The sequence below is a fragment of the Bos taurus genome, chromosome 2 (assembly GCF_002263795.3).
Source record: "Bos taurus isolate L1 Dominette 01449 registration number 42190680 breed Hereford chromosome 2, ARS-UCD2.0, whole genome shotgun sequence".
Lineage (NCBI taxonomy): Eukaryota > Metazoa > Chordata > Mammalia > Artiodactyla > Bovidae > Bos > Bos taurus.
Window position 1 is genome coordinate 101,060,072 of NC_037329.1, and position 15,612 is coordinate 101,075,683.

At 37.5% G+C, this 15,612-nt stretch overlaps 1 protein-coding gene across 17 annotated transcripts in view; it reads right to left on the reverse strand.

The window, feature by feature from the left end:
- The window catches only part of IKZF2 (IKAROS family zinc finger 2), a 203,932-nt gene that overhangs the window by 55,465 nt on the left and 132,855 nt on the right, over window positions 1-15,612 (reverse strand). For all 17 annotated transcript variants that reach the window (XM_059878940.1, XM_010802311.4, XM_010802305.4 and 14 more), the window contains one exon: window positions 12,295-12,462. In XM_059878940.1, coding sequence (XP_059734923.1) covers window positions 12,295-12,462 — 168 coding nt within the window. The remainder of the gene's footprint in view (window positions 1-12,294; window positions 12,463-15,612) is intronic.

Below are 15,612 nucleotides of genomic sequence, written 5' to 3' on the forward strand. Positions count from 1 at the left end.
GGTAAAGAATCTGCCTGTTAAGGCAGGAGACACAATACATGTGGGTTCGATCCCTGTATTGTGGATACATCTCCTTCCCTACAGGAGATGTCGGGAAGATCTTCTGGAGGAGGAAATGGCAACCCACTCCAGTATTCTTGCCTGTAAAATTCTATGGACAGAGGAGCCTTGCAGGATGCAGTCCATGGAGTCACAAAGAGTCGGACAAGACTGAATGCAAGTGCACACACACACACACACACAGAACAAACACTTTAGACATGGGATTGCTGCTGCTGCTAAGTCACTTCAATCGTGTCCGACTCTGTGCGACCCCATAGACGGCAGCCCACCAGGCTCCGCTGCCCCTGGGATTCTCCAGGCAAGAACACTGGAGTGGGTTGCCATTTCCTTCTCCAATGCATGAAAGTGAAAAGTGAAAGTGAAGTCGCTCAGTCGTGTCTGACTCTTCGCGACCCCATGGACTGCAGCCTACCAGGCTCCTCCGTCCATGGGATTTTCCAGGCAAGAGTACTGGAGTGGGGTGCCACTGCCTTCTCCACATGCGATTGCTAATGGCTTCCTAATACTGCAGCCTTAGAGTATTCCAACTGTCCCTTTTATGCCTACTCTTTCTCCTGTAAATTTTAGTGCTTCGTCAATGTCTCCTGCATTTTCTCCATTTGAGTGTCTCATTGCTTTCCTATCAAGGCCCTGATGCTAGTTATTGGTAGCAAGAGTGGCCCAAGGCCTCAGAGAGTCCACAAGGCATTTTGACATTGAGTTTCTCATGCTTGAAGAGAACAGAAGGGCCACCTATCAGGAAGTTAGTGAAATCCTAGTAATTCTATGTATGTGCTGGCAACCTCATTATTCAAATTATCACTGATGGTATCACAGAATGAGTGAAAGGAAGACTTTTGGAGCTGTGGTCTTTATTTGTTAAAAGGACAGTAGTGGTGTCTGTGTGAAGACTGTAGTGTTACATGGCTACTTCTGTTAGCCCAAAGGATTATATGAAGGAGAAAGAACAAAATGAAGGTCCTGAATCATCTTTAAAACAGTCCTTATTTACTTAAGGCTTGGGTAAATAAGGCTGAAGATCAACTCCAGAATCTGATTTGAAGGGTGATGGGATTGCCGTACTGAATAAAATGGGCAAAACCAATACCATTAGGTCTTTTTCTAAATATATTTTTAATAATTTTATTTTTTAATTTACTGTGCTTGATTTTCATTGCTTTTCTCTAGTTGTGGCCAGTGGAGCTACTCTCCAGTTCCAGTGCACGGCCTTCTCATTGTGGTGGCTTCTCTTGTCGCTGAGCACTGGCTCTGGGGCATGTGGGCTCAGTAGTTGTGGCACAAGAGCTTAACTGCTCCATGGCATGTGAGATCTTCCCAGACCAGGGATCTAACCGGTAACTTCTGCATTGGCAAATAGATTCTTCACCACTGGACCACTAGACAGGCCCACTGTTAGTTCCTGATAATGGGGTAATGGTGGGGAAAGAGTGAAACATGTGTTGATACTATGTGATGAAATACTGAGGCTCAGAATGTTTAACTCCTAAAACCCTACAGAACATGACTTGCCAGAAGACATATTTGTCTTCACGCCTCCCCATTCAAGGAAACCAACTCTCACATAAATCAGCATTCCCATATAGTAAGAGGACTTCCAATTGGTTCGGAGAATGGCAGTTCTATTCAGAACTCATTTCTATTACCATTCACAATCCCCAGGCTCATGACAAGCTAGATCCTAATATAGCCAAAGTCAAGGGATATCCAGGAGGTGACAACCTTATACACTGAAATAACTGCAAATCTTTACCAATTTTTATCAGTAGGAGTCCAGTTAGCATGTAAGGGAATGGATTGATTCTAAGGATTTTAAATCAAGAAGGTGAACTACAATGTTAGATCAGGCCAATTTATCTATAGGAACATTCATCTGGGATTTAGTATTTTATTGTCTTGAGCAGGTGGGAGTGACTGGTTAATTGAACCTTTGATTCAATGATAGCTTACATAGTAAAAAAGTTGAAATGGCAGAATGTTCTTGGCATAGCAAAGTAAAATTCCAAAATCTCAAGAATGTAAGAATATTGGAAAAGGATCTATTATAAATAACAATACCCTGCAAGGGCCTGTGGGACATCTCCTTCACCAAAAAATTACACTGGTGAGGAAATAACCAGCATGCTTGAGAAGCTTCCTGGTAACTGTCTTCTCTAGGCTGGAGAGAACAATGATAGATGTTGCAAACAGATCTGAGCTTCTTAATTTAAAGATATCTATTGTGATCTTCTGAGATGGCAGAAGCTATGTGGTAGAAATTAATTTCAGGAAGGTAAGGCTGCCTTAACAAGCCACAGGGATGAGGTAAAGATCAATGTGTTTTGTGCCACAGGGTTCTATGGGAATGACTAATGGGTTTCAGATTCCCCAAGAATGAAAAAACACTTGGAATACCAAACAGCTAGCTGTCTTACATGGACAGAAACCCTCTAGGTCTTGTGGGCAAAAATCCAACTTCAGTCACCACAGTGGGATTCATGATCTCTTATCCACTGCCTAGACCTAAGTATATTCACATATCCAGAGTCACATAATTTTAGGTGGAGACAGAGTCCATGAAACCTGGCCATAGCTGTATGCTATGAATTTTCCTCATAGCCATTTCAGAACCACCTGTGGCCATTTATGACAGTGACTGTGAACTGGGAGAAGGATAATACCAAATCCTTCCACAGGTTATTAGACAGTTGTATTATATTACCTCTGAATTGCCATTAATCCCTGGAACCCAAAATACAACTATGGCCCACCAGTCAAAGTGGGAGCTTATGGAAGCCAAGGTATATATGAAGACTTCACCCAAGCCCATCTTACAGTACCACAGGAATAAGTGCACTCAGTAATGGAAAGAATCCTTACACTGGCTCCCTGACCCAGGGTAGGAGGGCTATTATAAAAAGACAAGAACAGTGCTGTCTAATGCAAAATGAATCACATATATAATTTAAAATTTTCTAATAGTCACATTTTTAAAAGGTGGAATTAATTTTCATAATATATTTAATAAATACCATTTCAACATGTGTTTTTTTTTTATTTATTTAATTAGAGACTAATTACTTTACAATATTGTATTGGTTTTGCCATACATAAACATGAATCCGCCACGGGTGTACACGTGTTTCCCATCCTGAACCCCGCCCCCCACCTCCCTCCCCGTACCATCCCTCTGGGTCATTCCAGTGCACCAGCCCCAAGCATCCTGTATCCTGCATCAAACCTGGACTGGCGATTAGTTTCTTATATGATATTATGCATGTTTCAATGCCATTCTCCCAAATCATCCCACCCTCTCCCTCTCCCACAGAGTCCAAAAGACTGTTCTATATATCTGTGTCTCTTTTGCTGTCTCGCATACAGGGTTATCGTTACCTCTTTCTAAATTCCATATACATGCATTAGTATATTGTATTGGTGTTTTTCTTTCTGGCTTACTTCACTCTGTATAATAGGTTCCAGTTTCATCTACCTCATTAGAACTGATTCAAATGTATTCTTTTTAATGGCTGAGTGATACTCCATTGTGTATATGTACTACAGCTTTCTTATCCATTCATCTGCTGATGGACATCTAGGTTACTTTCATGTCCTGGCTACTATAAACAGTGCTGTGATGAACACTGGGGTACACGTGTCTCTTTCAATTCTGGTTTCCTCAGTGTGTATGCCCAGCAGTGGGATTGCTGGGTCATAAGGCAGCTCTATTTCCAGTGTTTTAAGGAGTCTCCACACTGTTCTCCATAGTGGCTGTACTAGTTTGCATTCCCACCAACAGTGTAAGAGGGTTCCCTTTTCTCCACATCCTCTCCAGCATTTATTGCTTGTAGACTTTTGGATTGCAGCCATTCTAACTGGCATGAAATGGTACCTCACTGTGGTTTTGATTTGCATTTCTCTGATAATGAGTGCCAAAGAATGCTCAAACTACCGCACAATTGCACTCATCTCACACGCTAGTAAAGTAATGCTCAAAATTCTCCAAGCCAGGCTTCAGCAATGTGTGAACCGTGAACTTCCTGATGTTCAAGCTGGTTTTAGAAAAGGCAGAGGAACCAGAGATCAAATTGCCAATATCCACTGGATCATGGAAAAAGCAAGAGAGTTCCAGAAAAACATCTATTTCTGCTTTATTGACTATGCCAAAGCCTTTGACTGGTGGATCACAATAAACTGTGGAAAATTCTTCAAGAGATGGGAATAACAGACCACCTGACCTGCCTCTTGAGAAATTTGTATGCAGGTCAGGAAGCAACAGTTAGAACTGGACATGGAACAAAAGACTGGTTCCAAATAGGAAAACGAGTACGTCAAGGCTGTATATTGTCACCCTGTTTATTTAACTTATATACAGAGTACATCATGAGAAACGCTGGACTGGAAGAAGCACAAGCTGGAATCAAGATTGCTGGGAGAGATATCAATAACCTCAGATGTGCAGATGACACCACCCTTATGGCACAAAGTGAAGAGGAACTAAAAAGCCTCTTGATGAAAGTGAAGGTGGAGAGTGAAAAAGCTGGCTTAAAGCTCAACATTCAGAAAACGAAGATCGTGGCATCTGGTCCCATCACTTCATGGGAAATAGATGGGGAAACAGTGGAAACGGTGTCAGACTTCATTTTTCTGGGCTCCAAAATCACTGCAGATGGTGACTGCAGCCATGAAATTAAAAGACACTTACTCCTTGGAAGAAAAGTTATGACCAACCTAGATAGCATATTCAAAAGCAGAGACATTACTTTGCCAACAAAGGTCCGGCGGTGGTCATGTATGGATGTGAGAGTTGGACTGTGAAGAAGGCTGAGCACCGAAGAATTGATGCTTTTGAACTGTGGTGTTGGAGAAGACTCTTAAGAGTGCCTTGGACTGCAAGGAGATCCAACCAGTCCATTCTGAAGGAGATCAGCCCTGGGATTTCTTTGCAAGGAATGATGCTAAAGCTGAAACTCCAGTACTTTGGCCACCTCATGCGAAGAGCTGACTCATTGGAAAATAGTCTGATGCTGGGAGGGATTGGGGGCAGGAGGAGAAGGGGACGACAGAGAATGAGATGGCTGGATGGCATCACTGATTCGATGGACGTGAGTCTGAGTGGACTCCAGGAGTTGGTGTTGGACAGGGAGGCCTGGTGTGCTGCGATTCATGGGGTTGCAAAGAGTTGGACATGACTGAACGACTGATCTGATCTGATCTGATAATGAGTGATGTTGAGCATCTTTTCATGTGTTTGTTAGACATCTGTATGTCTTCTTTGGAGAAATGTCTATTTAGTTCTTTGGCCCATTTTTTGACTGGGTCATTTATTTTTCTGGAATTGAGCTGCAGGAGTTGCTTGTATATTTTTGGGATTAGTTGTTTGTCAGTTGCATCATTTGCTATTATTTTCTCCCAATCTGAAGGCTGTCTTTTCACCTTGCTTATAGTTTCCTTTGTTGTGCAGAAGCTTTTAATTTTAATTAGGTCCCATTTGTTTATTTTTGCTTTTATTTCCAATATTCTGGGAGGTGGGTCATAGAGAATACTGCTGTGATTTATGTCGGAGAGTGTTTTGCCAATGTTCTCCTCCAGGAGTTTTATAGTTTCTGGTCTTACATTTAGATCTTGAATCTGTTTTGTGTATGGTGTTAGAAAGGGTTCTGGTTTCATTCTTTTACAAGTGGTTTTTTCCCCAGCACCACTTATTAAAGAGATTGTCTTTAATCCATCATATATTCTTGCCTCCTTTGTCAAAGATAAGGTGTCCATAGGTGCGTGGATTTATCTCTGGGCTTTCTATTTTGTTCCATTGATCTATATTTCTGTCTTTGTGCCAGTACCATACTGTCTTGATGACTGTGGCTTTGTAGTAGAGCCTGACATCAGGCAGGTTGATTCCTCCAGTTCCATTCTTCTTTCTCAAGATTGCTTTAGCTATTCGAGGTTTTTTTGTATTTCCATACAAATTGTGAAATTATTTGTTCTACCTCTGTGAAGAATACTGTTGGTAGCTTGATAGGGATTGCATTGAATCTATAGATTGCTTTGGGTAGTATACTCTTTTTCACTATATTGATTCTTCTGATCCATGAACATGGTATATTTCTCCATCTATTAGTGTTCTCTTTGATTTCTTTCACCAGTGTTTTATAGTTTTCTATATATAGGTCTTTAGTTTCTTTAGGTAGATATATTCCTATTTTATTATTTTCGTTGCAATGGTGAATGGAATTGTTTCCTTAATTTCTCTTTCTATTTTCTCATTATTAGTATATAGGAATGCAAGGGATTTCTGTGTGTTGATTTTATATCCTGCAACTTTACTATATTCACTGATTAGCTCTAGTAATTTTCTGGTTGAGTCTTTAGGGTTTTCTCTGTAGAGGATCATGTCATCTGCAAACAGTGAGAGTTTTACTTCTTCTTTTCCAATTTGGATTCCTTTTATTTCTTTTTCTGCTCTGACTGCTGTGGCCAAAACTTCCAAAACTATGTTGAATAGTAGTGGTGAGAGTGGGCACCCTTGTCTTGTTCCTGACTTTAGGGGAAATGCTTTCAATTTTTTACCATTGAGGATAATGTTTGCTGTGGGTTTGTCATATATAGCTTTTATTATGTTGAGGTATGTTCCTTCTATTCCTGCTTTCTGTAGAGTTTTTATCATCAATGGCTGTTGAATTTTGTCAAAGGCTTTCTCTGCATTTACTGAGATAACCATATGGCTTTTATTTTTCAATTTGTTAATGTGGTATATTCAACATGTGGTATTATCCATATGTGTGTGCTCAGTCTTAGTCATATCAGACTCTCTGTGACATTATGGACTATAGCCCACCAGGCTCCTCTGTCCATGGGCTTTTCTGGCAAGAATACTGGATGGGGGTTGCCATTTCCTCCTCCAGGGGATCTTCCTGACCCAGGGATTGAACCTGTGTCTCCTTTATTGCTGGCGGATTCTTTACCACTGGGCCACGGGGAAGCCCATGTATACAGGTGCTTAATAGCCACAGATGGCTAGTGGCTACCATACTGGAAATCATAGCCCTTAGAACTGTCATTTCTTCCAAGACAGTAAACTAAAACCAAAAGATGCTGGGGTGGTCATTCCTACTACAAACCCATTTAAACTGTTTGTTAGGCTAATGCAAGACCTAGATGGTTCTGTGGATGAATGAAGATTTAGTTGTATCAGAATGGCAAATACAGAAGAGTTCTAGCTATAGTATCTTTGTTGGAGCGTATTAACACAGCCCCTGACACCATGTATGGAAATACCAACCTAATTTCTTTTAAAAGTAATTCCTTATCAATAAAGATAATCTGAAGCAGTTTGCCTTTACAGTGCAGGGACACATACTTTCACCATCTTACCCTACGGCTAGGTCAACTCTCCTCTCTTTGCCATAATATAGGGCAAAGAAATCTTGTTCATCTTGACATCTCACATAACATCAACCTGGGGCATTACCTTCATGGTATTATACCAATTGGATTTGGTGAGCAGGAAGTAGTAAACACTAAAATGTCTTATTAAGATATATGCCAGAGGATAGGAGGTGATCTCTATGAAAACTTTAGATATCTGCAGCAATGGTGAAATTTTAGGGGCCCAGCGATGCAGGCATGTGGAAACAGAGCTTCTATGGTAAATGATAAGTTGCTGTACCTTGTACCTTTCATCATGAAGGAGGAGGCAGAAAATGTGGTGCCCCCTCTTTGAATTTTAGAAACAAGATATACTATGTTTGGGTATTCCACTCTGATACACATATTCAATAATCCACAAGGCTGTCAACCTTGAGAGAGGACTGGGGCAAGAAAGGTATACTGGGACTGCAGTATACCTCTCCTGCAATGAAAGCTGCCATGTAGATCTCTGGCTCTAGGATCCAGCAATGCCATGATTTTTGGAAATACATGTGTCAAGCAAAGATGGTGTGTGATGTAATTGCTACTGCAGGATCGGAGCACAGATCCCCAGTGGAGGAAATATATGTGCTCTTTTCTTTTTTTTTTTTTTTGAGTTAAAAATGTGCTCTTTTCAATAATGATTTGCCATTTGAAAAGTAGCTCCTAATTTGCTATTGGACTCTTGTTAAGACTGAGTATTAGGACACGAAACTCCAAATGACTGTGTGGCTCAAACTATACAAAATGAACTATGTGTTAATCTGATTCAACATACAAAATAAGATGTGCATAAGAGCACTTCACTATTAAATGAAATGGACCACACAGGTCTGGAAAACCCAGGTATATACTTCATGAGCAAGTAGCTCATGTGTCTCTGATACCTGCCACTACTGCTTCACAATCTCACAATCTGGCCTTATGGGGTGTTCTCAATGACCAATTAACATAGGATAAAACTGCATGAACCCAGCCTGTGAATGGACTGCATGGCATTTGGTACTAGCTGCAACTATTGTACTAGAGGCCCAATGAAGAGGGCTCCCCCTAAATACTAGTAGTGAAAAGATAACCCCTCCAGCTGTACAGTTTGTATGTAAGAAAAGATAGATGAGGAAATGATAGATGGCATGGCCATATAGTCAAGGACTTAGAAAAACAAGACTGGAAGATTGGAGATAGAAGGTTTCGGGGAGAGTTATGCATATGTGCCTCTTAGAACTGGTACAAAATGTGACAATGTGGTATTTTACATGAATTCCCTCCAGAGGGCATCCATTGTGGAGGATGCTTTGAGTAGTCTAGAAAAGATTATGTGATGGGTGACTCAAAACAATCAGATAATCTATACTATGGGTATTAGATTCTTTACCCAGTTACCCTAGTGCCTGCTTAAGTGGCCCATGTACAAAGTGAAAAGAGGGGCAATAATGGAAACTCTATAACTTCAACAACATAGATTTCACCTGCTCTGTGACTAATTTAACTACCACAACTGCTGAGTTCACCACCTTCCAATGATGGGACCCTGATATGGCACTGTTCTCCAAGGGGATCAACCAGTTGATTAGTGACTGGCGGATTACAATGAACTTTCTACCTGAAGGAGGGAGAAATTTATTCTCATAGGAATTGATAGATATTCAGGATATAGATTTACCTCCCCTTCCTTCGGTGCTTTTGTATGCTCCTCTTCACCTGGATGTAACAGAATGCCTTTAAGAACACTATAGTATTCCTTAAAATATTGACTTTAAGCAGGAAATTCTTTTCAAGGCAAAGGAAATACAGGAATGGTCCCAAACCATTTCCAGATTTCACTAGCCATATCTCACGCCACATTATCCAGAATCATTGGGTCACATGGAGTATACTGGCCCACAAGTGGCATGGTTCATGTATGATTGCTAGCTGGGAGAAGTCTGAGTATGTTCTGTAGCATATGATAAATGCCTAAAGTCATCTATCTTCCCCATTGCCATAGCACATGTTTGATTACAAAGAGGTTAAGGTAGTAGTGGCCACAATACATCAAATAACCCACTTAAAGGGTTTTCACTTCCTGTGCTAAAACCTTGGGATTGCTGGTTTTGGAGATGTCAATGCCCAAACGTTTCCACCAGGGATCAGAGTTCTGTTACTATTTTACTGAAAGCTGAGACTACTCCCTGCCTATAGGGGGCTTTTCAAGCTACTGAATTAACAGAAAGATACGTAGGCTATTGGCTGGTAAACTTTTCAGATTACTAAAATGATTTGGGGTTGTTGCTATATGATATGGGCAAGGACAACTAAGTTAGAAGCTTAGCAGATTTACTGGAACATCTCTAACAAAAACTTGACCAGTAATTCTGGTTATTGAAAAGCTATAGTAATCCAAGGATGAAAAGGTCACCAAATACTTAAAACGTTTAGGAATTAGGCTGTGATTACCCATCAAAGAACCTTGTCCAGCCCAGGTGCTAAAAAGAGGGTTAAAGTAAGGGGAAGATGGAATAAGCAGTGAAAGAAGAAAATTATAATGACCAACTTGAGCTTTCTGATCAGTTAGAGAAGCATGGACTTTGGCAGCTATGTTTTATGCTTCATCTATTATGAACAGCATTGGTGATGGCTAGTATTTTGAATTCAAAGTATGTCTGAGCTAATATCACACCTTAATGAAGCAGTAGTTGGATGACACCCATCTGTCCCTTTCCTCTCTCTGTTAAACTCCCCTTATTAGCCAATTTGAGCATATCTGTTTATATATCTGCAAAAGCCATAACGTAGTATACCAAATTGCAAATTCATAATGGCAATTATAGAGACTTATATCTTTTTTTTTTGAACCTCAAAGTAGCAAAGTATTTATTTACAAAATTTACAGTTTCATAGGGAATGCCCTAGCTGTGAAGTGGTTAGGACTATGTATTTTCACTGCAGGGTCACAGGTTTGATCCCTGGTACAGGAACTAAGATCTTGCAAGCCATATAGAACAGCCAAAAAAAAAAAAATTATAGTTTCTTAGAAACAGCTTTGCTCTATGCACATAAACTTTATAATTATATTGAACCATATAAATTATGGTGTCTGGCCTTGCCAAAGCCAATGTAAGGGGCTTACTTTTGAGCACCATCTTTCCCTCCCCTCACTCCACTAGACACCAAATAGGAGCCCCTAGATGAGCCATGCCTAATATGTATAAAGAAACTGAGTGTAGCTGCCCAGCTCAGTCTAATACAAAAACCAAGGTGTCTTGACTTCTTAGACACTACCCACAGGGATTAACCTCTTAAAAGAGCAAAAAAGAAATCAAGGAAACAGAAATTGAGGTGAAGGTTAAATGTCTTCTGGAGGTGTCACCAGACAATGAACCTTGAATCTAGCAATCACCAGGTAGAGTAAACGTATACAGCAAACCATGATACTGAAAACAACACAATTTTGTAAATTTTGCAAAAAGTGAAATACATGCTTACAGCTATATTTTTGCCTCAACTTCATTCCCATGGAAAGCTACGTCTTATATTAATATAATCCTTTGTCAACTGACTAATGCTTTAATAAGCCAGAGCTCATGGCCAGCTAAAGGAAATAACTGTCAGGTCTTAAAAGTATTTTTCAATAAGAATACTTCTTATAATAAAACAATACCACTTTAATATATAATTTTCACAGCATAATTTCTAATTAAAATATAATGTGTCATGGTTGGAAATGAGTAAACTGCCTTAAGTCAGGGAAGAATATAAAGCATATACTTAAAATATTTTAATATTTCATTAATTTTATTTTTTAATCGAGTTAATGTCTAAATAGTTTTACATATTTCTCATTCATGTTAAAAAACTGGGTAAAGCCTTAAGGATTAACAGGAAAAATGTAAAGAAAGATAATACAAGCATTACCTCACAACCCACAGTACTCTGTCAATTTGTCAAAGTAGATGAAAATATCACTTTCATCATATCTTCATATTAAAATTAAATTTTAATATGTCATTATGAACAGAAGGAGCATATAAAACTGGCTTAAGAGTATTCTATATTAATTTTCCACCTTTAACTTCTTGGTTATAGCAATTCATGCTAAAAATCAAATGAAATCCATTCAGATTTCTAATCATTCTTTTGCTTTTATGTACTATATTCTGGCATTTAAAAAAATCAAACAGTCTAGATTTTTCTAATGATTTATGAAGCAGAGAAAAGTTTCAGAGAGCATCCAATGACTATGGTTTGAAAGTTAAAGAAACAAGGAGAGTTAAAATGAAATATAAAATACTCTCACAGCCAGTTTTCTTTCTTTTTTAATTAATTAATTAATTTATTTATTTAAAATTTTATTTTTAAACTTTACATAATTATATTAGTTTTGCCAACAATTTTCTAATGAACATAATATTTTCAAGTTTAAAATAGTTATATTTGACACCCCCTGAAGTCCCAGCCCAGGTACTCTATCAGTCAAAAAACATCACAGCTTTCCTCTCCTCTATGCTAACATCAACATGTAACTATATTTTTTTTTACTGGGTTTTCCATTATTCTAGATTAACCACAATTACTTCATTAATAATTATAAAATTTAAAAATTATAGAAAATCTATGTAACAGATGTTTTCATCAATGGCTTGAAACTCTTCAGTTGATAGTACTCCTTTCTGCCAAGTCTATAAATTTAAAAAAGAAGGGCCAAATGCATCCTGCAAAATCTGTCAATTATTCAATGTATACAAAAAAAAAAAAATCATCTACCTCATTCTCAGCTATGTACCAAAGCTATAAGTTGCTTTGAATTATTCTATAGCACATTTCTGAATTCCCACATTTTAGTTTTCTTCTTAAAGAGCTGGTGCCACTTACCAGAGTGGGTCCTGAGGTGTCCTGTGAGGGCGTCCCTTCTTCTACAGGCATAGCTACAGAAAGGACATTTGAACGGCTTCTCTCCAGAGTGTAACTTTATGTGTCTCAGAAGGTTGCCCTTCTGAGTAAAAGAAGCTCCACACTGGTTACAATGAAACGGACGTTCACCTGCAGAAGGGTAAAGAGGTGGGGAAGATCAAGTAGGTTATGTGCAAGTGACTAATTGGATCTACAATGTTAACCAGAGCCAGTTCTCTGTGCTGAGAATGTCCATCTCCCTCCTATGTCCTCTAAACCTTTATCTTCCTCGAATTTGCTTTGCTAATACCAAAGTCCCAAACTTTAGGTCAAGTGCCATTTCCTTTCTTCGTATAAATTTTACAGGATTCTTGTCACTGACTGGAAAGAACAACAGTCAGAACATTGGCCACTGGTTGAACAACTAGGTGCCATCAATTAACTGGTTTTACAGGTTGCTTTACATACAATATTTCAAACCACAGGATGGCATTACTAGTTTGGTATTAATAACTTCAATTTACAAATAAACAAATGGAAGTTCAAATATCAAAGCATCTGATTACAGTCACAGATAATAAGTACTGGAGCTGAACATGACTCTTGGTCAATCTGACGACAAAATCTTGCTCTCTTTATTGTACCATGCTATTATCTCTTTAAAAAAAAAAGTGACAGAAACTTTGAGCTGAAAAGGACCTATAGTCTAACTCTCTAGATGATCATTTTCTTATCAGGGGGCCAAAGAGGTTCAATGAATGAACTGGGTTACAAAGCTCATTACCACAAATATCTCAAAATAGAGCTTAGGTCTATAGATTTACCCAGTCACTAACAATAAAACCTGTGGCAAAATTTCCTGATAGAATCAGAGAAAATCCAAAGAAAATTATTCGTTCAGATATTTCCCATACATATATTCTCTTTTTCTTGTGAAAATAATTTATTTGATGGGAACGTTTTCTACTATTACTGATATTGCTCTAAAATTGTTTAAGCCAGAATTATCAGTTGTCTGTCAACTGACAGCCATCAACAGGCTGTTAAGAGAGTCACCCAAGTTAAAAACATGAAGTTTGGTGAGCATGTGAAATTGGTAAGTAGGATCAAACTAATAACATCACCAAACCATCGTGAACTACTAAGAGGGATAAATAAAATAAACTATGGTCACCTTCTAGCAGTTACCACTGCACATTCTATCATATAAATTATAAAGCCTAAAGAAAAATTGACAGATCAGATGTATCTTGAAATCTGTAGTTCTTGTTCATTTTGGAATTCAATGATATATATATATTTATATATATATATATATATAAAGGTAACCTGTGTGTGTGTGGGTAGCAAAGTTTTAGGTTTTTTTCTTTGGCGATCTTATGATGTAAGTTTACAAAAAGTCCCTATATTGATGGTTGAAAAAGAATTATCCATAATGTTAACATTACCTTAAATTTTATCTAGTTTAATTTGTTTGATTCATTTGGTAAAACTGAAAAATTAGCACTAAATACAGGTTAAAATGGAGACATTTAACCTAAAACCTCTCATATAATATCTTATAAAATAATCAAAGTTTAAAAATAAACTTAATTTTGGTAAATCATTTAAAAAATTTTATACACACAGACATACACACATATACAACTTAATTCTTTGACTTTTTCCAATGGAATAACAGCCTAAAGGTTTTTAAAATCATAATATTCTACTCCTCACTCATGTCATGGAATTAGTAATAAAAAGGAAAGAGGATTTTATTATTGAAATTAACTTTTTAGAGAGTAAAAAAAATAGCAAACGCAAATTACACATTTTAATAAATATATTTGATTTAACTTTTGAAATCCTATGTAAGGTTTCCCAGGCAACCACAAATTAGTACTCAATAACTATAAAACAAATTAGTATTTGAACAAAAATACTTGAAATCATATTTGCCTTGGGAAAATACTCCTGGTAGAATGCTAAATTTGATTTTATTTAAGCCTCCTACAATCCTTGAGTTGAAATATTTTAAAATCCCTAATTTAGGTTACTGAATTCATCATTCAAAATAATGCTAATCTGAAAAATAACAGTAAGGATCATTTTTAAAAATAACTGTTAATTCACTTAATTATGAGACTAATGACAGGGTAATTTAGCTGTTACATTTACAAAATACTCCAGATATCCTCAAATATTTTTAATAAGAATTATTTCTGTATTTTATATGATCATCTTAAAGGGGTAGGAGAAATGTCTAATTATAGCCAGAAACATTGCCCTGTTGCTGAGTAAGTCTTAGTGAGAAGGTGTTTTCTAATTCTGTTCCCATGGCCATGGGAAGGGAAGAAAGAGGCATGAGGAAGGTAACGGTCATGAGCCCAGTTTTGGTGAGAGGAAAGAGACTGGCAATAATGCATTTTGATTTCAAGCACATGAAGCTTTGAGAAATGATTTTCCTGGCCTACATCTTACAGAGATATGTATAAAATTATCTGATAATTAACTGAAAGGTTCAGTTGACTAACTGTATTGTCTATGTAACTTGAAACAATACATCTCAGTTATTTTTTAATAATTCTTTTTTTTAATACATAGCCTGAATCAATTGGTCCTTTTCAAGTTGGTTTAAATATATATTAAATATTATATATTGCCTAAAATATATATATTAATGACATTCATCTCAGGTAAACAAAAACAACTTTCAGGAGAAATTTACAAACTTACTAAACACATCAGTAACTCTATCGAGTTTAGGTTTAATTCAAAAACATTAAGTAGGCTATTGTATCTGTGATAATCTTGTGATGGGTGGGCAGCGAAGTCAGATTAAGAACTCTGGATTCAGGAGAACAATTAAGATGTAGTCATGTAGCCACGTTATTGTTCATTTCCATCCTAAATCTGTTTCTTTTTTTTAAATCAATCTACTCATCTAGTCAAGGACCATTTTTATTCACTGAGTGAAATCATCTACTATTCTTATTATGGAATAAATTATATTTCAATATTTTATATATTTTCATAAACACATTTCTAGATCTGTGTTTATTCAATTGAAATGCAAATATACATGCATCAGTTTACTTTGGTGAATCAAAGGCAGAGGGTATGCCTCTGTTGGTTGGAGCACCACCTACAAATACGAAAAATCCCAACTATGTGTAGAGAGGGCCTTGGAGCAAGAGAATGGCTCCACAAAGCTGCAATGGACAAAATATGGTGTTGAAAACTTAAGTTACAAAGATGAGAGTACTCTACCCCAAAGAGAGGCAAAATTAAGAATATTCTATATTTATAGTGTTGTAT